The sequence below is a fragment of the Pimephales promelas genome, chromosome 14 (assembly GCF_988280905.1).
Source record: "Pimephales promelas chromosome 14, fPimPro1.hap1.1, whole genome shotgun sequence".
NCBI classification, from domain to species: domain Eukaryota; kingdom Metazoa; phylum Chordata; class Actinopteri; order Cypriniformes; family Leuciscidae; genus Pimephales; species Pimephales promelas.
In genome coordinates, this window is record NC_142782.1 from 26474687 (window position 1) to 26498120 (window position 23434).

Below are 23434 nucleotides of genomic sequence, written 5' to 3' on the forward strand. Positions count from 1 at the left end.
TATCCACCTGCAAATAATGCGTTCATGGAATCTGCACATTCCTCGCTGACGTCACGTCACGGCGGAACCGAAGAATGGAGCAGTCGCCGCGCGAAACACGCTCTCGTGCTGTTATGTTTTTATGAAGTGCACTTTGGAATATTTCCTCGCGAGACGGAATGTCCCACGGAAGCGCAAGTGAACAACAGGTGGATTCCGAGGCCAATCCAGCCCTGGAAGTAGCCATACTTCTGTGTCTCTCCGCCCCTATGAGTAACCATAGCAAAGACACCGTAAAATCCAGCGTACCGGAAAGAAGCTGAATAACGCGCTCGCGATGTGGATCATTTCAACGTTGACGTGACACGTTAAGCGTTAAGATTGACTAACTTACTGACACAGTTCATTCGGAATGATGTCACTTTACATCTGAAATCGTCTTCTAATAAACAGAGGCTGTGTATTTCCGTCCCAAGGGAGTGTTTGAAGACTTTTGGAGTTATAATGCCTGTCAGTAACGGGTCGGTGATGGATTTGCCGTCGGGATACGTGAAAATAAAGGCGCATTACGGAGGGTGAGTGTTGTAAACTTTCACAGGTTAATGGTTTAAAGTCGGTCTGCTGTTCAATGGCGTCAAAGGTCGGAATATGTCCGGTTTTTGGCAGATTAATGTGAGCAGAACTTCCCTCCCACACCTGGGAAAACTTTGACATATTGAATGTTTTAATATTTCTTTCAACTTCAGATTCATTTGATTGACTTTTAACAGATGTATATTTGGTTATTTTGGAGACGTTAGTTGTGACAGTTTACAACAGAGTACACTATATCAGACATGTCAGAAAACGTCCAGACTTTAATTAATAAAGGTAAACTCAGTTCTGCTAATTAAAACGTTTTACATATAAAGAAATGAACAATATATTTGAAAAATATCATTAAAAGTATTAAGAATGTTTTATTTTACTTGAAACATGTTGTCATCTCATGGGTGCCACCATATTGACATCACATGACCACCAGACATGCCATGCTATTGACCAAAGTTGGTATGTTTTTGATCAGCTAAAAGTAAACAGCAACTTACTGTGTGCATTTTTCAGCATGAAATATTGTTGTGGGCTGAAGGTTATGCTCCTATTGCCACTTGTTGCTCAGAACATCTACTGTATGGGTATGCTGTAGCATACACCTTTTATTAGGATTTTGATTAGTATTATAAAAGACAAGTTTCAGACAGCATCAGACATTTCTGATTCTGCTAGTTGCTTGAGAGATCTTTTGAAGAGGTGAAGTCAGATCAGTGTTATTCCACCAGCTTAGCTTGAACTGAAAATATTAGTGACATGACTTGAATTGGCTGCATTGGTTCTGACCCCCGCTGTGTCTTCTGTCGTTAAACAATAGAGAATTGTTTTACTGTTTCTTGTAATTATCTTCCACAGGCTTTAAAATCTAGGCTTTATATTTTGATGAAATGCTTTTGGCTAAAAGTGCCATGATGTAGGCGGTCAGGAGAGAGTGAGATAACACAAACACGCACTGTCTACATACATCATTGTGAATCATTGTTATAAATCACATCATCACTCAGCAGCTTCAGTGCACAGAGGGTGATATCACCCGGGTTTTAGTCAACAATGTGAATGATTTAGATTCGTCTTTCAATTTGTAGTCATATAGCTTGACCATGTCTTAAGGAATTAAATATGGATTAAAAGAGATTTAGATGAATAAAGAAAAAATAAAATTGTTATAATTGTAGTTATGAAGGAATAAATTTAAACAAAATTTGTGAATAATATTTTAAAATATGTCCTCATTCGCTCTTATTCGTGTGTAATATCTTGAAAAACGCCAACGTCACTTTAAGTTATGCATTACATGAATCATGTAGGCTAAGTGATAGCATATTTTTAATTCAAAATGGCAATTCAAAAGTTTGTGTCACTGGATATTAGGCCTGTCGGTCGTTTACCATTCCTGTCATAAAAAAGTTGTCAAATATTAAACGTTTTGCTACTAAGTGTTACATTGGAATTTGCACTCATCTTCTGTGAACAGTAAGGACTGCCTTCTTTGATTTGATTGGCCATCTCAATCATTTTGGCATTGACAAGCATTGTGAGGCAGACAAGCCTAAAAATGTAATCCATCAAAGTCTATGGTGGTTGTTCTTAAAGGAATGGTTTGCACTAAATTGAAAATTAAACTATATATTTAAAGGGGTCATATGATGCTATTTACAAATATTATTATTTTTTGTATTGGGTAGAACATGTTAATAAAAATGCTGAAATGTTAAAAAAATAGATATTTTTTCTCCTCATTGCCCAGTTTTTCTAAAATGCACTGATTTCTACAAAACTCCTCCTTCTGAAAAGCGCAATGTGCTCTGATTGGCCAGCTGACCCAGTGTGTTGTGATTGGCCAAAGACCTCAAGCATTTGTCGGAAATGTAAAGCCCCTTACCATAATCGCGAGCTTCAGCTTCCAAAGCAATTGTAAAGACAGTTAAAGGGACACTCCACCCATTTGCATTAAAGGAACACTCCGACTTTTTGGGACTTTAGCCTATTCACCTTACCCCCCAGAGTTAGATAAGTCCATACATACCTTTTTCATCTCCGTGCGTGCTATAAGTCTGTTTGACGCACCCACCGCTAGCCTAGCTTAGCACAAAGACTGGATGTGAATGGTTGCAGCTTTCATACTAATCCAAATGAGTGACAAAATAACGCAAACGTTTTCCTATTTACATGTTGTGGTTTGTATAGTCACAGAGTGTGCAAATATCAAGGCCATATGAGACACAGACATCTTTTGACCGTATAAATACTATATTTTCTGAAGGCGAAGCACTGCTACTTGGGCAGAGTGATAACAATCACCTGAGACGCACCGTGACGAGGAGCAGAGAGTTCGCTTCGCTCAGCGTTGGAATAAAGAGTCAGCAATTACTAACGTTAGATAGAAAAGCATAGTTTATCATGGGTGTTTGCTTTATTGTATGAGCTGTGACAATAAACAGGGGAGACCAGGTAATACAGTACCATGTTTCATTGATTTCCAACCAAAAACGCACCCAGATTTATAAATATCACATGAATAAATAATTATTATTACAGGAATCAATATATTTTAAATGCAATTTATTAGCTGAACTAAATGTATTCAACAGTAGCCTATATAATATACAGTATTGCATTACTATAGGATAGAATAAGGGGAAAGTAATAGCACAAATTGTTTTTGCACAATGAACTCACAGCCTATCGTACCCTTTTGCACGCTCAAGTTCGTTATTTCCGTGGTTATTTCAAATTTAGGCTACTAGGCGCGCCGCGCGCAGGGTGCAAGTTCAACGCGGTGAACGCGCTCGTTTTTTTTCCCAAGCGCGTCCGCACCGCATCAAGATAAAAACATATTCATACCCTAATCATATAATAGTGTCACTAACGTTACATTAGATCTGGCTAATGGCACTGTTACAGTAGGTCATCTAAAAACATAACGGAACACTTACCTCAGCCGCAGGTGATCCACTTGTCCTGTCTGTGCTATCGATGGGATGGCCGTATCCTTCAGCACATTATGGTCCATGTGGCAAATTCCATTTTTTCAAAATAGTCGTCCTCATTGAAATGTACCGAGCAAACATAATGTCCCTTGATAATCTTAGGTGTGTTTGGATATCCAGAGTAAGTTAGCCATTTCTTCATCCAGTCAGCGTTTTTAGTTGGAATTCTGTGAAACATGGTATTACCTCCCCTGTTTACAGTCGTAGCTATTTATAATAGAGCGAAAACCCATGACTCTAAACTACGCTTTTACTATTTATAAATTGCTGACTCTATTACCCAAACACTGAGCGAACTCTCCGCTCCTCACCACGGCGTGTCTCCGGTGATGCGGTTATTACTCCGTCAAAGTAGCAGTGCTTCGCCTTCAGAGAATAGTTCCCAGGTTTTATACGGTTAAAAGATGTCTGTGTCTCATTTGACTTTGTTATTTGTACATTATGTGACTATACAAATCACAACATGTAAATAGGAAAACGTTTGCATTATTTTGCCACTCATTTGGATTAGTATGAAAGCTGCAACCAGTCACATCCAGTCTTTGTGCTAAGCTAGGCTAGCGGTGGGTGCGTCAAACAGACTTATAGCACGCACAGAGATGAAAAAGGTATGTATGGACTTATCTAACTCTGGGGGGTAAGGTGAATAGGCTAAAGTCCCAAAAAGTCGGAGTGTTCCTTTAAAGGATTAGTTCACTTTTGAAAAAACTTTTGCTGATAATTTACTCACCCCCATGTCATCCAAGATGTCCATGTCTTTCTTTCCTCAGTCGAAAAGAAATTTAGGTTTTTGATGAAAACATTCCAGGATTTTTCTCCATATAATGGACTTCAATGGGAACCGGATGGTTCAAGGTCCAAAAGATAGTGTTAATAACAGTTTCAGATGCAGCTTCAAATGTCTTTAAACGACACCAGATGATGAATAAGGGTCTTATCATGCGAAACGATCGATTATTTCAAAACTTATTCCAAAAATGTAACTTTTCTAAGGACAAATGCTAGCCTTGCTATATTCTCTGAGGCGCGTTTGTAACGTCACGTAATACGTAATTACGTTCAAAAGGTCACGGGCGACGTCTTGGATGACATGGGAGTGAGTAAATTATCAGCAAAAGTTTTTTCAAAAGTGAACTAATCCTTTAAGCTTTCCATTGTTAGAAACCCAGTAATACTATTGAATGGTCGTGCAACACTCTCTAAATTTCCCCTGAGACGAGAGAAATCTGCTATTTACCTTTTTCACTTCCTCCTACAATGAATGACGCAAAAATCGTTTTACGTCATTGTAGGAGGAAGTGTAAGGGGGGGGGGGGGGGGGGGCTTCTGTAAAGACTACAAGCACTAGATTCATAGGGGGTTGGACCTAATGCGCTAACAGACCTATCACAGATCAGTGCCAGTGCGTCTGATTTCACCGGCAGAAACTTTTTGAAAATATGGACGTAGGTACTGAATACGCAGACGGATGCATTATGGAGGATTGGGATTACACATAGTGTCAGCCATCTTTTTTGGAAGCTAAGCTAGCTGGCTCTTGTTCTGTGGAGAAAGCCGAGTAGTAACTTTAGGGGTTACCGTCCTCTTTTTCCCTGACATGTCCGGTCGTCGATGTCCGGGATTCAGCTTTTGCTCTCTGCAGTCGCCATTCACTGTTTACATGTACAGCTTTTGTTTCAATATAACTGAATTCATTCTGATTGGTGAATCTGAATGTAGTGTTTACATGAACGCTAAAAAAGTGATCGGTTGATGTGCGTTTTAACATTGATAAGACAATTTCCGCTCCTCTGTGAGAAATACGAGACCGGTAACTTACGTCTCACAGGTGTCGCTCATTGGTAATCACGCCACCTTGTTGTTTAACGACTCCGCTCCGCTCCGCGTGGCCTCCTAGGCCAGGGAAGCAAGTGCATTCTGGGAGTTGTTGTCTTTCATCCACATAAGCCAAAAATACATTTTCTGGCTTTTCTCAGTCTAGAAAGCTCCAAATACACAAATAATTTCACATTTCTTCTGCATAAATTAAATACACATTCATCTTTCAGAGGTGGAGTGACCCGTTAATAATGTCGTATTCGTCAATTTTTCCATATCAGTCTGAGCCAGAGTCTGATTTTGAAAATCCCGATCGATCGGAACCAACTTTGCAAGCGTGACTTCAGCAGAACGTTTCACAGTGGCAAGTTTTTAATTTAAAAAATCTCTTAACTTTCAGTCAGAGATACGATGTTATAACCTTGTACTCTCCCAGGTTCAGGAAACTGTTCTCCGTGCTCTGCACACACACAAACATTTGGTTGTACTGTTCTGGAACAGTGTTGTAAATAAATCTTACCTATACCTCTGACCTATATAGCAATTGTAAGTCGCTTTGGATAAAAGCATCTAAATGAATAAATGTAAATGTAAATTCAGCCTTTTTCATGTTGTAAGTCCATGCTGTTTTATGGGGTAAAAAAAAAATCGGCTTTGATTATATTTTTCTCTTTTGTTTCAAATTTTATATTTAACTTCACTTATTCAGTTAGTTTCAAATAATGAGGAACATGGATTCTTCGCTTTTTATATTAATATTCATCGCTTGGGTGGTTGTTTTGCATTCCATATAGCAAAGCATGAGATAATGCACCACAAATCATTGTGGAACTGCATGCTTTACATATTTATGCAACTTTATGTCCAGCTAGCTTAGTGGGTGGAGAAAGACCTTTGAATCAAGAGCACAATTACCTGATGGCGTGCCAGTGAACTCTGTATAGGAAGTGAAGAGTGAATAGTTCCTCACTGTCTGTGCAAGTGTGAATTCTCTCTTACACGAGTGTGTAAAAGAGCTCTCCAAATTTGGGTCAGCCTTTTTAGTGCATTTTGAAAGCCTTGGTGATTCCCATCTAAAAATATTTTGGAAGAAGTTAGCACTATACTCGGCGGGACAGAAATCTTGGTGACTGGCTGACAACCTTAGCCAGGCAGTTGCCTAGCAACAAGTTATAAGCCTCAATAATGACACTTTTTCCACAGATTCCAGGCACTGTTTATTCAAGCACAGACCTCTCGGTTTCAGTCCAAAACATTTCATTGTTGAGCAATCAAGAAAGAGATTACACGGTTTTAAATAGCACATCTCTATGTGGAAATTGCCTGTGAGTCACCTGAAGTGTCACGTTTTAGCTTTGTACATTTGTAATGGACAGAAGCTGTTTGTCATGCTGGTAAAAAGTGTATGCTGTTTTGCCATGTCTCTATAACTTGACTGATACTGATATTCCATTATGCTTTGAGTCTCAGCGACAGCCCTATAGGCTATGCAAACAGCTAAAATGTGCCAGGGGAAGGGCCTGATCTTTTTTTTTTAGCCAATCAGAAATCCTTTCTGCTTGTCAAAAATTTTGTTTGGGTTTGCTGATATGTTTAAGGGAGGGGTTTGTGGGTGAAGTGTTGGGGGCTGGTCTTAGTGGCTAAAAAACGTTGTTGATGCTAAAGCACTTGATGTCATCCCACATAAACTAATGGAGTGTTAATTTTGTTAATGAAAACTAAGGCGAATAATCGTTAACAAGCTTTTTTCTCTCATGACTAAAGTCAAGTCACATTAATTTTATAGTGCTTTTAACAATATACAGATTGTTTCAAAGCAGCTTTACAGTGATAATAGGAAATTAAAGTAACAGATTGTTTTGGCTTTACAGCAGCTCTAGAATAAAGTTATTGTCTAGCTAAAGTTAGTTTTGATTGATTCACTTCCTTCGCAACGATCATTAGTTATTAACTTTGGGGCCGCTAACACGACACCGTTCTAACGGAAAATAGGGCTGCATGATTAATTTCAATTTCCATGTAATCGCTCTTAAACCAATTAAACCGATACCGATTTGGCTTATCACGATTTTGAAATCGCAAAGGCTGTTTTTAGCCTTTTTAGGCTGACAAGCGCATGTTTTTAATGCACAGCTTGTCATTGACCATAAACAAACCTTCATCACTTGGCAATACATTGAATAACATTAACCTGTTAACTTTTGAACAACAACAACAAAAAAGAAGTGTGTAAACTTGAGTTTAACTTCACTCAACCATTGGCAGTCTGCGCTGCCAGCAGAGAGTTTAACTTGGCAGGTATTTCTCATTTCCATTTCCAGTGCTGGACTTTAGTCCAGGACTCATGAGTTTCAGAGAGATTTGATTTGCTACAGCAACCACACAGTCAGAACTGTAGATAATGCGCACCACCCATAAATCACTATTATCACTATGACATCATATGTGTCTTAAAGTGAAACTTTAAGGACCATTATAATGTAATCAAAATTCTCATCATGTTACCAATGACATTGTTTTTTTGTTAAATTAAAAAAAGCAATTATGTGAGACGTCTAAATGCACCTCAGAATTGTCTGAATTTGAGAACAAAACATTACACTTAAATTCTTAAGTTTTAGTGCTAAGTTTACAACACAGTGATATGATCATAACACAGACTTGGCATCCTTAAACCTTTTCCCATCAATCAAATCTACTTGGTGGGAATTTGAATTTATATTCAGGACTGAACCTGATGACGTTATTCTCCAGTAGAGACAAGACGTTGTTAAAATTCACTGAGCTTCATCTCTTGTGCGGGTTTCCTCATTGGCTATTTGCACCATTTCAGGTCAGTCTTATAGTTCAGTTTGGAAACTCAACAAGCAGGGTGTGTTCTTGATGATTCAGTCTGTGCATATGAGGTACAGCTGTTACTGCACTCAGCTGGACTGCTCATCCAAGGGTTTGAGGATTGTTTCTTCTTTACAACAAAAAACAGCAGGCCACACTGGCTATTATCATGGAGCCAAAGATTTAAACGTACAGTATGCGATTTTTGGCCACCAGGGGTGACTCGTTTAAAATAATAACAAAAGACGTACTTTGATGACTTCGGGAAAGAGCGTAGGCTCACGGGAGTTGCTGTCGCTGTCAATGACAACCAGCTCAGCTCATGACATGACATCATCGTTTCACAAAATATACGGATATACGGCATCTCTCTGTAGATTTAGCTTGTCAAGAAGCTTTAAATGCAACGCCAATGTTTACCTGTGTCATGCTTCTCCTGTCCCAAACCCTTCTCGGGTTATATTTTTCACCCGTACGTTTGAGCTTTAGCTAATAAGCTGGCTGTAGCAGCAGAACTTGCAGGCAAAGCGTAATATTGGTCCATAACAACAATACAGACGAATATAAATATTTATATTACGCTCCTTCAATGAATGACCTATTTTAGAACATTTTTCATATATAGGGCACACCGGATTATAAAGCACATAAGATACTGCAGTCAAACGTTTGACTGGGTTTGCGTTATGCATCCACTATGTGCTAAAGGCTAAAGAGAATGTAGTGAGTGCGCGGCGCCGGAGGTGAGGCGTTTATTTAGTAAGTATGAGCGCGCTGAAGCGGGCACGTACATTCGCAGCCTGACTCATAATGAGTATTCAATGTGCGCGGCTCCCTAACAGCAACAGTTGGCTGTTTTGAATGAGACGACACGGTTACTGTGAACGGGGAGCGCTTTATGCGCGAGCAGCACCGGGGACACCGGGATTGTATAAAAATCCCTGATTAAAAATAGCATTGCTAATTTTCAAGAGAGGTGTGTCTGCTGTGTTGATGAATCTCTGCCATGTTTTCCTACTGCGCGTTCACACCGGACGCGAATAGCGCGTCAAATTCACGCCTACCGCGTCTAGTTATACGCTTGAACACTTTGAATACCTTCGCGCGTCAAGAGCGAAATTGACGCGTGTAAAAACATACGTTTGAAGTGAAATTTACGTGTGTCAGAATCGAAACCCGTTGTCGGCCATCTTTTTTATGTTGATCGAGCATTCATTGAAAGAGTCACCGCTCTGTATTTGTAACAGCAGCTTGGGGATAATCGTCACCGTATTTGTGTCCACCAGGTCCCTCGGAGGCGAACCGATTGGCTAGTTTCACCATTTGCTCGCTCCAGGAGCTGCGCCTGGATGTCGGCCGCTGTCAGCGGTACTTCCGCCTGTCCCGCGCCCAGTTTGATAGTCATTATGCTGTGCCAGAGCAAATTGCCAAATGCATGTGTGATCGTTCACAAATCAAGAGTTCAGATTGAACTAAAAACTCCTTATTTATCACCTCTGTTGTTCTTCTATTCAGTGCAAATAACATTATTGCCACTTTTATGATTCTCTTATGACTCTATTTCAGAACCACCATTCTCTGTTTTAATATGGAGTTAGAAATTATCACCTCTGAAATGACTTTATTTAACTGTTGGCATCCTCTGGGATGGTTAGCACTTATTAGTGTTAATCAGAAATGTTTCACATGGCTCGCTCTGGAATTAAATTTCCCTGCCAGCCTCTTCAGTTGCGTCAGTGCCGAGCGAAGCGCCATCCAAACGGCAGCTGCTCGAGGGACTCCTGACGTTTATCAGTTGATCAGGCCTTAGAGAGTCGTGCAGTAGGAGATCCTTTCACCCCAAGCTTCAGTGCGGGCCGGTCGAACGGGGGCTGAGCATGGTTGGGGACGGATGGTGGCATAAGGGCAGAGTGGCAGATGATAGACTCATGATGATTTCCCTGCTGAGGGGCAAGCTGCTATAGAGCTCATCTCAGCAGAAACACACACACACACACACACACACACACACACACACACACACACACACACACACACACACACACACACAGTATATTGTCATACATCACATTTTCCATCCACAAAGGAACTGTGGGAGGTCTGTAGACTGATTTGTAAAACATATACATTTCTTACAAAAATTGTAAATGGTCTTTATTTTCAACATGTTTAAATGTTTTAAAGGTCAAAAGAAACATTATAATTTTAGCCAAGCTCTTTATACGATTAGACAAATAAAAATGACTCAAAATAATGAATGATGCATGTGATAATTTTTTGAGTTTATGATAAAATGTTTGTTTTCACATTTAACATTTGCTAAGGATTACGAATAATGATAAAGAATATAATTTAAGTGTGCAATATTTTAAATATTTAGGGGTTGTATTATAATTACACTTTTATATTTAATTTTTCTAAATGTGGGTATTTTTTTCTTTAGCTTTTAAAAAAGGTTGCTAAAGAATGTATGATTACATAAATAAATATCATTTATAATAATTGTAGATAATAAATGATGTTTAATGGTAAAAATGTGTTGTGGCAGTAATATTTCAGCATTAACTAAGGATCTAAAAAATACTAATTGTAATGAGGAATATAATTTAAGCAGGTAAGATAATTAGATTTAATATTATATTATTATTAATATATAATAATATATATATATAAGATTTAATAATTAGATTTAATAATAAGATTTAATAATATATATAAGATGAATTAGATTTAATATATATATATATATATATATATATATATATATATATATATATATATATAATTTCTATAACTTATTATTATGAACTTTATTTTTCAATTTATGCTTTAAAATATTTGTATGCTTGAAAAAAATCTTTTTTTTTTTATCATGTGAATCAAGGGCATGGTAAAGCCTGTTAACAGAGGTCAACTCAACTCTAGTTTATCCTGCTGTAATGTTTGTTAATGTTATGAATGAAAGTTATCATACAATGTTACTGAGAAAATATTTACTAGCTATGCACGATATATAGTCCCATGCTGTGTCAGAAATACCATGATGATAATTTCATATATACCATAGTATTAAAGTGATTCTAGGATTGAGTATTTAGAATTACTTATGAAAACAGCCATTAAGCCCCTAAAAAAGATACAGGGAGACACACACTAGTCCTGATTCCCAAGAAAGAATATTTATATTTGAGGTCAGGAATGATTTAAATGTGATTTAAATTGCAAATTTCGGCAGATACCGACAACCGATCAATCTTAATCCAAATTTTTAAAATATTTTTAGAGAGACTAATTGCAAAAACAAAAGTCTAAGCAACTAAAACACAAAGAATTCACAACATTCTTTTACAGTAGTGTTTTCATTATGATTTTAAGTAGCTTATATGACAGACTTGCGCTGCATATGTTGCACTTAAATGTATTTCCCTTTTCGAAATGATTCCAAACACATCCCTTAATTTAAACGTTTCTTAGTAATATGTTTGCACGTCTTGTGTACCTTAAACAACCATCTCTATCTGAAGTGATTCTGAGCACAGCACCAAATCATGTTTTCTTGTACTTGGCTCTCCGGCAGCTGTTTCCCCCATGCAGTGTGAAAGTGGGACAGGGACCAGGCTAGGCAGCTGTGTACTAGAGGTTCGTAAGGAAAGTCTCTTGTATCCAAACAGATGTGGCTTGTTTGGCTGTGGATGGACAGTTTCAGTCCAGTGCTGCAAATTAAAGCTCCAGAGAACATTTAGAGCTCCTCTGAATAAGAGATGATTCTGGGACTAACCCGTTTACTCTCTAACTTCTGTACTTGTGTTTGGCTGTATTTATAGTTTTTCAGGGATGCTAATTAAAGTTAAAGCCACTAAAAATATATTTAAAACCTAAAAACCGAATAAAACGTAAAAAACACTTTTGTATGACTATCTAAAACTAGTTGACTTCACTAATTGATCAGTCATTTTGGACAAGTTGTTGACTAGTTAGCCGTCGTGACCGATTCCTAGCATAATGTTATACAACAGCTAGCGTTTAAATGCAGAAGTCTAACTTTAGGTTGCGTCTATTATAGTGTGAAATAACTTGTCTTGTATCGTTTACCTTTAACCAAATAAAGCTTGTTATTAAACAAGAGAATTTTACTGTTCTCAGATGCCTTTGTTTTTTTGTAGGGACATGCTGATCTCTGACTTGGATTTGGCCATGACGTACATAGAGGTGTGTGAGGAGGTGAGAAAGATGTGTGGTGTCCGCAGAGAGATGCCGATAACGCTCAAGTGGATCGACGATGAAGGTATGGATGACCTTTTGAACTTTGGCCTAAGTTGCTTCAGCAGAAAAGGGAAGTTGATTCAGAAGTAGAGCAAGTTAGTACATTTTAATTAGACAAACTGACAAACATTTATTAGACTAAAGTATTATTAATTAAACAAAAAATATATTTTTAAATACCACACCAATGAATCTTTCACAATAAGACCAGGAACATGCATTAAGAAAAATCTGGGATCAATATTGATTTCATATTGACTTTAAGCCCAGTGGTTGTGCTTATAATTATATATAATATATAATAATATGTACACAGCAAATTCTGGTTTTTGGAATAAACTCCCTGTTAGTTAAAATCAACTCAATCTGAGTGTACATGTGAGACCATAAATTAGACTCCAGCGCAGAGTTAAAATAACTCTGCTCTTGGAGTTAAAAATTTTTATCACTTTTTTTCAGAGCTAAAATGGAGTTAAAATACTAATCCTACAAAGAGTAAATGTAACTCTAAAATTAATTATATGAACTCATTACCAGTGTTACCAGTTTAGTTTAACACTTCTTAGAGTTAACATTTATTTAACACAATATAATGTTTTGTGTGGAAATTACTACACTGGACACCATACTCTTGATTTACTGCCTTTATTTGAGCAAATCCATTTGGTTCAGACTAGAGGAGGAGTAACCTTCAACCGCTTGCTGCAGGACAGTCGTCTGAAGATCACAAAAACAACAGCATGAGGCATAATATAATCTTGCACCATTCATTGAGAATGCAAAAATATATAAGCTGAAAATCACGCACATCGTGGGTCACCACTAATACGTACGTAGCCTAACGTTACATAGCTGTTACAATTCAAATCATTGCAGGCCTACACAGCACAGCACAAATATCTTATTATCCAGGGTAACGTTAGACACTGTAATTTTATGCCTGTAATGCATTGACGCTTCAATTTCACGGCAAAACACTCATTTTCAGAAACACGGTGAATGGAAAGACTGTTAACTCGTTTACATCGACAAAAACCCCCCGCAAATAGCCATTCAAAATTTAAAACAAGTAAGTTAAACATACGTTCAACAGCAAGTTTTTCATGGTCGTTGACGTTAGTAAACAGTAACTAGTCTGTAACGTAACAGCTACGCGATGACCAAACGTGTTTGTCAGAAAATATATTTTTTAAATAGTTTTATATAAGTTACACTTTAACCTACCTCACGACGAAGCATAAGTCCATTATTCCTTTGTGCAGCGGCAGGGTCGTGTCGTGGTGCACTTCTCAAAAATAACGCCAGGTGTAGTGTTAAAACACGCTCCTGAACACCAAATGAACTCTAAAATACAACACAGCCGGGGAGTATCCAATAACACAAACCGTAGTCAGAGTTAAAAAAATAACTCCAAAAAATTAACTCTTTCACACTTTTTTGCCTAACTCATGATTTTTCAACTCCTGAAATTTGCTGTGTACGTTTTGATGTCAAGGGCAACTAAATATGATGATTGCCCATTTATATTGATATTATTTTACATTTAAAAAATATATAAGGAAAGGAATGATATTACATTTAATAAATATAAATATGATTTATATTTGACAGTTTTACAGTTTTCCTCTGAATCTGAATCTGTCCTCAGCCCAATCTCGTTAACTAAAATTATACAATTATTTTTTTTAATTCAAATAAATAAAATTAAAATATTAGATGAAAAAAAACAACAACAAAAAAAAAAACTTACATAAAGCATATAAATGTTGCCTTGGCAATTAACTGAAATAAAATAAGTTTAAGAGGTACTAAAATTACTATAAAATTAAATCAAAATAAATTAGAAATAATAAATAAATAAATAAATAAATAAATAAGCTAATAAAAATGTTTGTTTTTTTTACTTTTTTTTTTTTACTAAAACTTAAGATGAAATTTAAACTAAAATTAATAAATAATATAGTATATAAATAATACTAAAACAACACTTCCCTAAACCCTGAGTTGAAAATCCCTGGGCTAAATATCAACTATAAATATTGCCCCATGATATTTTAGATTGTTTGCATTGTCAATTCTTGTTTTAAAGGGGACCCGTGTACAATCTCATCCCAGATGGAGCTAGAGGAAGCATTCCGGATCTACAACCGGAACCGGTGCTCAGGACTCCTTTTGCATGGTACTCATTGATTCACTCAAAATACAAAATGAATCTATTTTCCCCTTGTATTTTCAATTTTCAATTACACCAGTAATAGAATTACTCTTTCTGTATTCATCTATTTATAAAACGCTTAATGCAGACTCAAACCACACATCCACCAAACCACTCAAAATATCATGTGTACACTGTATAGCAAAAGCACTAAATAAAAGTTCATTTTCTTTAGAAAATTGCGTATTTGCACATTTCACATTTGCTGACCCCACATCTATAAATAGATAAAACCACTGGACTGAGTCACACTCATTTCTCTCTGTCTTTCTTTTTCTGTCTAGTATTCCCAAGCATCCCTGAAAAACCTGGTATGCCGTGCCCAGGAGAGGACAGTAAGTTAAAAGTCATCCAGGCACTTTCAGGCTTTTTCATGTGCTCTTCAGTGCTGATCAGGTTAAAAGAGGTCATTCTGTCTGTTACAGTCACTCAATACAAGAAAATGATCTCTTTCAAGTCTGTTCAAGATTCATTGAAAACATCTCACTTATAAGAATAATGCATCCGTGAATCGGAAATTGCTACTACTGTCAGAAACAGGCCACAAAGCAAAAGCTGATGTCAAGATGCTCAGTGAACTTAAAGTGTTTGCTTTTTTTATCACACAAAACTAAATGGCTTCAGAGTACACAAAATATAGCATATATATATATATATACAGTTATATACAGGATACAACTTATTACTATTACTTAGATTGGGTATTCAATATAAATTGAAAAATGGTAAAATAAGATAAATATACAAAAACAATGAAAAGATAAATAATAACAAATAGTGATTTGGCAATGAGTAGTCAAATGTACAGAGATGTTTATGCAAGAATGATTTTTGGAGTAAATCGTGTGTAAAGTGGTTCTGCCGTAAATTTTCAGATTCATTAAATGTTTGTATTTTCCAAATGTTAGTTGGCCTGCTCTCAGCCACGTGTAAATGGTGCGCTTAACATCCGAACGTTTTGCTCATTAATAAGACTGCATTTTAATTCACCTTAATAGGGTACATATTTAAACAGCATTTTGAAAAAATATTACATATAGTAATTACATACTATTTTTTTTTTACTTTTATTATGAGAGCCAGTAATAGCAGATCTGGTGATCGATGGCGGTCCTCCTCCAGTTTGAATAGAATTTTTCCGAAGTGAACTAATTCGTTTTTTGCTGTCAAGCTTAATGTCGAACCTTTTTCTTCTCACTTCTGGGACTGTTCGATTAACAGATGAAACTCCATTAACTGCATCTGTAATATGCTGCCAAGCTTCCTTTTTTTAGGACCTGATACGCCACTATGTACGCTTGAAAATAAAATGTGGCGTTTTTGAATGAACTTCTGATAATAAAACTTCTATTTCTGCATCCGAGAAATCTTTCTTTTTCATTCGCATTCGTGTTATTATATGCCTATATATAGACCCCTTTTGCGCCTACGTCACGGCGCTAGCTTGTGGCAAAACAAAGTGAAAACTGGAGGCGGCCAATACAAAACAGCACAGATTCGGCTACATAATAAGGAGCTTAAATAATTGTTACTGTTATTAAATGTCATCTTGTTGTGTTGTTTGGTGCAAGAATTGATGAAAAATAAATATACTGTATCTGGAACTTTTATTTCTAGAAAATATTCACATCATTCAAATCGCACTGTAATGTCACTCTTTACATTGTCGTGGTCTCGGCGCTGGCTCGGCAGATCGTACACACAAGTCTTGTTCAGGACCATATAGGCATCTAAAGATTTATATGCCCTCAGTTTTTCTTTACGATCGGTTTCTCTATAAGGTAGGTGTAGAAGTCAGGCCACTCAACCGAGGTAACGTACGTTAATCCTGTCAGATCATCCATGCATTGAGTGAGCCTGTAGGCGGCTACAGGTCGGCCAATCTGGTTCCGTCCATTAAAAATAACTTTTGGAAATAACAAACATTAAGATAATAACAGATTTTCTCCAGTCATTGTTAAAAAACAAGCTAACAATCCTTGCTAACTAGCGTTAGTGAAGCGGCCAGAGGGATCGTTCTGCCTCCACCTAAGCTCCGCCCACAAAAAACGTCACCATGTTTACCAACTGTAAAGGGGTCTATAGATGTCAGTCGGATATAATGGGCGGGATTTATGGTAATTGCGAATGAACGTGCACGCGCATCCCATGTACGACTGACTGACTGGAATTCATTAACACACACACATTTCACGATCACATCTGATGTTTTACGAAGTATTTGTGAATCAGGAGAAGAGTTTTCGGGAATGTCTCTTTACACACAAATCACTCTCATATTTACTCTCATATTAAATGAGACCCATTGGAATGACATGAGGGCGTGTAAATTGGAGTACATTTCAATGATAATTAATTTTTTTTCGGTAAACTATTCTTTTAAGGTCTTGAAAAAGGGTAATAGATTCAGTTTTAGTATCTTTAAGGTAAGATTTTATGGTGGAAAATGTCCTCCCTCAGTGGGGTCGTATGCCTCATTGGTAACTGCACAGTAATCCAGTGTTAATGTGCACATTTACTGCCCTGAAGGCCAGACGGGGCTGAACTGCTGAGTCAGTGCCTCGTACAGAGAATGACTGCCCCTTTCTGAAAGCATTATGAATTCACAATCATCCTTGCCTATGGCTCAGGCGTGAAATATGCGATCTGTGCTGTGTGTGTGTGTGAGGGAGAATTGTGTGCTGCGGCAGCCCTGTCATAGAGGTCTATGATGGTTCCCTGGTGCATCTTGTGTGTGACTATGAGGAATTCTCCTAATATGCATTTGTATATGAGTGTGTGTGTTGGAGCCTCTTTTGCTTTGCATTGCATACAGATGAAAGTACCTTGCGTCTGAATGATGTCATCAGTTCACTGTGGATGTGGTCTTGCTTTGTACATGAGGGGTGTTTGTGTGACCCCCCTCTGATTGCCGTTCTACGTAATGATTTGTGACAGGCTGTTAGCTTCTGTCTGTGTTTGTTTCTGTTCTGGCCCAGTTTTCTTTCTCCTTGTCAGCAATTTGTGCTGTATTTGTGTCAGGTGTTTTCTCAGAGGAGGTAAGAGAGGCAGTGCCTCCTTATAAAATGTATATGAGAAAATAATTTACAGTTTAAATAAAAACAAATATTATGAGTTCAAATATAGTTGAACGTACTAATTGCTTATAGTGAAGATTAATTGTAATGGATCCAAAATCTCGTTATGGCTTTGCGATTATGAAATCTCCAAGGCTGTGATTTAATTAAAGTCATCATGACATCAAAACTCACATGAGATCAAACCACAATGATCAAACGATCCAGACAATTCCTGACGGACAAAATCAAGTCCGCCCTACTTTTCTTCTTGTTTGAGAAGCCTTTTCACTTGTACGTCACAATAGGGAAGAAAAGACTTTAAATATATAGGCTACATATTCTGCATGTTTTCGAGTGTAGCAAGGTTTTCAGTGTCTTGGAACGGTTCTGTTCGTAGTAAATACTGCTACACATGAACTCATCTCTGTATGTGCTCTTAAGTTTGGGTCACTTATGCATTGTGGGACTGCATTGCATACAACCATCTCTCCAAACATGCTTTTACAACGTTATTCCAAACGTGCTTATAATAAGCCTGCCATTGGCGACAAATAAGAAAATTGGGCTTGTCACAGTTTTCCACCAGAGTTAAAGCTTAATGAATTAACATTTCAAAATTAAAACATTAATTCAGGTATAAATATTAGTATTGTAATTTTATAGTTTTCTATTATTATTATTATTATTATCATTTGTTTTTTAATTCTATTTTATGATAGTTATATTTCTTATTTTTATTGAATAATAATATCATTATTAAATAAAAAAATAATAAATTGTTATTGTAATGTTTTACTGTAAAATTGAATAAATAAATAGTAATAAATAGTAATTATTAAGTACAATAATTATATAATAATTTTGATATCACAAAATAATTGGTCTACAAACAAGCACAGCAAACATGTAGCTTTTTATTTTATCATGTATATAGTGTAGTAACGGATCAAAATGACAAAAAATCAAATTTTTTGTTGTATTTCTGTAGTTATTATTTTCTGAAAAAAATTTAAAAAATGCATAAACTTAATGGTTTTTACTCTGATTATAAATAGTATGCTAATGTATACATACAATTGTTTTCGAATTGGATGTTTGTTGATCATGTTTAACCAGAAACTGTGTGGACATCGGGTGGAAAATGAATTTATTAGACTAAAAAAACCCTGAAAGGACTTTGCTCCCTCATTTCAGAAGTCCAGTCCTCACTCATGTGTGATGCAGCAGTGCTGAACACAGGAATCAAAGTGACTGTGTGATTCGACAGTGTAAAAGACCTCAGGTTCAGCTGCTTACTGTTGTGTGGAATTGGTCTGGGCTTATTAATGTGAAAGGTTAGTTATTCACGTCGTGCTTGAAAGCTCAGTAACTTCGAGTGGCTCTGGTACAGTGTTGTAGGGACAAAGAATTATAACCTTTATTCAGGAATAATCTGCTTCACTGATCATGGCTGCTTTTTTCTACTGAATCCTGTTAAAGCCTTTTAAAGGATTGTGACTAGTAGAGCAGCACGAATAATTGTTAAAATATCGCAATCTCGATTCAAACACCAACACGATCTTATTCTTAAATGACATTGATTTGTCTCTGTCTATTAAACCTTTGACAAGTATGAATACATCAAACATTCAAATCTTGGTTGCCGCTGAGGGCAGTTGTCATGTAGGCTATAGGAATGAAACAGCTTCACAGACAGTCTTTCAAACACACAGTATCATTATTTTTGCTTTACATTAATTCAAGTTATCACAGATGTACTGGGATAAAACTAAAAGTTTAGTTTGGATATAAACACTGTTGTCTACAGTAGCGAGACAAACCGAAATCACCTTTTAAGGTAAAGTTACTTGACACTTCAAGTAAAGATTGTATGTGGTGTGCAAGTGACAGTGACTTTTGATTCATTTAAGAGATTCATTCATTCAAAAATGCTGATGCATCCATTAATGAGACAGGTGAAGACTATGAGTGAGTCATTGAATCATTCAATCAAACCATTTAACAATCTTTGTTTAAAACCAATAAATTGTGATTCTCAATTATCCAGAATCGTGTTGCTCTAGTGACTAGACTGTAATTTTCATAAAAGAACCATAAAAGTGGCCAATATGACTTATTCCAAGTGTTCAAACCATAATAATGTCGTGCATGGAACAGAATGAAATGTATGGAGGGGTAGTTCATCCAAAAGTAGTGATTTATAGGGATATAATTGTAATTTTGGGTGAATTAGTGCTTTAAAGCAGCAATAATAGCTCTCTGCAACAGTGCTTCCTTGTGTGATGATGGTTCTTGACACTCTTGAGAGTCACTGATGGGAAGATAAGCTCGGTCTCTCCTGTTTCTACAGGACTCTGTCTCCGCTGAGGTGTGTAGGAGGTCTCTGTCAGTTTAATCACTGATCTCAAAGTCTTCAGGATTTTCGCTGTTGTCTCGAGTCCTTTGATTCTATCAGTGGTTGCAAACACTTACTGCTTGTTTAACATCAAAAACTAGATTATTTCAGAGTTTGTCACACTGCACATTGACTGACTAATTTACAAATCACAATTTTCCCCCACATTTTTTCCTCCATTTTATATGCAAATGATCTCTTATAATTGGCTATTCTCAGTTCTGCGATGGAAATTAGTGAATAGATAATATTTTCATGATATTTTGATATTATTAACTGTTTTTTCTTTATTTATTCATCCACATCTCTTGATATTATGTATTGGCTAATATTGGATGTAGGCTATGTCAAAATTAATATCCATTTTCTGAACTTCAAAATTTTGTTATCCCTAAAAATTACTTGTAGATTTAAAATATTAATGTTTTAATTTTTTTTAGATTTATTTAGATAACTACATTCATATATACTTTGTACAAATACAATTTTTTCCTAGAAAAGCACAGGATTTTAGGTACAGTATATTAGGCAGCTTTGGATTCACTGCAGTTACAATAATAGCCTACTTTTATCAGCTTGACGTTGAACTAATTCTCTGTGCTCGTACCATGAGAATTTTACAATAAACTGCATTTAGCCGACATACATGTTATAGCATAAGCCATTTCACTAACTATTCGTGTATATTTCACAATCAGCAATGTCAACATAGGTAAATGTATAATATAATAACGAAAATAGTTAGTGAACTAAACTGAACAGTTTCAGTGTAACAGTAAGATTGTAGGAAGTAACATTACTGTACTGAACGTGTCTTGAAATGTGTATTATAAACAATATAGTGGGATGCGTGACGTTAGTCAGTAGATCTAGTTAATATAATAAGTTACATCCTAAAGCACCTACTTTTTGTTATCCTTGAACATTCATTTCATGTTTCATGTAGTTTACCTTGCTATTTACTAATATGTTGTACTAATATGTTGCCGATGTTGATCCGCGTTTTCGTCCAGAGTTGATCAGATTCACGTTTTGCCTGACGAGCTTCTGCAGATAAAACTTATAGCAGCAGATAAAAGATTTTTTTTTTTTATATATATTTTTTGAAGGTTGTGCTGGAGGCAGGAGGTTTTGGGGGGTTATCGGACTCCATGTCGTCAGCTGAAGTGCCGTTGGTCGCATAAACTGTAAGGATAGAGAGGCTCGAGTGCGCGCATGCACGTCACATCTAATGGATTTCGCAGGAAATCCGACCCGGAGACCTCACATATAAATATGAATATTGGCCTTCAGAGGTAATGGCAAAACCCGAAAAGTGGATCATTTGCAATGTCTGATTACAACCCCTTCAAACACAGGCAATAAAAAAAGGATTCATTTTATAAAAAATGTTACATATTGGACCTTTTAAATGTATATATAATTTGAATATAATTAACGATTTTCCAAAGGAATAGTTGGAGTGTTGCTAAGTGATATGTTCTGGGTGATCGCTAGGTTATGTCTAAGTGGCTGCTATGGTGTTCTGTATGGTTGCTAACTTGCTAGGGCGTGGCTAAGTAGTTGGTATGGTGTTTTGGATGGTTGTTAGGGCGTGGCTAAGTGGTTGGTATGGTGTTTTGGATGGTTTCTAGGGCGTGGCTAGTATGGTGTTTTGGATAGTTGCTATGTGGTTGCTTACAGGCCTAAGTGAAGAGAACCCTTCTCCAAGTCTCTATATAATATGATGTTGCTCAGATCCTTTTTCACTGTTAATCTGTGAAGTATTTTCATCTATTTTATCCATCACACAACCGACTTAAAAAAAGTGCCAGCATGGCTTTCTTCAACAATCCATATTATTTGAGGGCGTTTACTGTTCCACAAACAGTAAACGGCCAAATTTAATACTTTGAGTTGGGGTTTGTTTAAATTACCACTAATTAGAAAACAGTTCCAGCTATTATCAGACACTTCATCCCCCGCTCTCCTCTTCCACTCCTCCTCATTCACCACACACTAAGCTCTTTCACATCCACCCTGATGCTCCGTTCCAGTCACCCTCCCTCTCCACGCCGCGTTTTCCGCAATGCCCCTCAGCTGTTTGCCACCAGCTCTCTGGGGACCCAGCTACACCCTGACGAAAGGATGAGAGAGAGAGAGAAAAGGGTGAGAGAGTGAAATAATAGAGAGAAGAGGCAAAGAGTGCAGAGCAGAGCCAGGCACCGTTGCAAAAATATCCGTCTGTGTTGCAGGAACTCCCTCCTTTTGTCTGTGCCGCCCATCTCAATTAAGGCTTCCAGCAGAGCCGCCCGCTCCTGATAGAAACATCCCTTCATCCATCCATCCATCCATCCATCGAGGACACAGCCTATACAAGGACAGCCAGCTGTAACGACTGCATGCAGGGAGCGACAGAACGGCAGGGAGGGGGAGAAATAATTAAATAAGTCACAAGGAAGAGGAGAGATTGAGCGAACAGAGGAGACCGCGAGGGAGGAGGGGATGTAGCCGGTGCGTCGTTGGAGGCTGCCAGGGGAAATGTGCTGAAACGAGCAGAAAACAGGAAGATACTGGTGAGCACCGCACTGTTGAGATCTCTTCCATTTGTCCACTTCATCATTTTGCCGCTGTCTTTGTGTACGGATGTGATTGACATTGAGCTAGCGTGACTGAATCCGCCGTGTATCCAGTCCTTGTGCTCTGCATGCATGTGTGTTTTATGCCTTCTCTTTATTTTCATTTCACCTGCAGTGATTTGATGGCCCGTCTTACTTGCCATACTTGGGTTTAAACCCTTTTGGCTAGTGCGGCAGCGTTGCGTGCGGGTGTATGTGTGTGTGACTACCTACCTGGCATGCTTTAGTCAGAGTTCCGGTGAGCAACTAGCATCCTTTCATTTAGCTTTCATACACAAAGGAAGACACACACTCCCTACTTCGGTCTCTCTCTTGGTGCTGGAGACCCAATGCATCCTAAGAATGCTGACGGTATGTGAACGGTATTGTATCATCTTGCTTATTTGTGTCACTAGAAAGGGTTTGGGGTTTGTGTTTGTGGCCACCAATGAAAGGAAATGTGCAGTTTTGACTGTCGACTCAAAACGGGGGTATTTATGTCATTACGAGTGGCTTCATCTTGCCCCTCGCTCTCCAAAGAGGGTGGTTAAAATATAGACGCTCATGCATTATTTAAGTCTGACTGACATAATTAGCGAGATGTCAGTTATCCACCACCTCTTGGCCACGATGCACCCAAACACGAGGCTCTGCATCCTTCCCATGACCAAAGACACAAGCAGTCACATTCG

The 23434-nt window shown here is 37.4% G+C and overlaps 1 protein-coding gene across 1 annotated transcript in view; it reads left to right on the forward strand.

Moving 5' to 3' along the window:
- The first annotated feature begins 56 nt into the window (after positions 1–56).
- prkcz (protein kinase C, zeta) overlaps positions 57–23434 on the forward strand; it is a 105027-nt gene continuing 81649 nt past the window's right edge. The window contains exons 1-4 of the mRNA XM_039676064.2: positions 57–554; positions 12377–12498; positions 14566–14655; positions 14976–15026. Coding sequence (XP_039531998.1) covers positions 484–554; positions 12377–12498; positions 14566–14655; positions 14976–15026 — 334 coding nt within the window. The 5' untranslated portion in view covers positions 57–483. The remainder of the gene's footprint in view (positions 555–12376; positions 12499–14565; positions 14656–14975; positions 15027–23434) is intronic.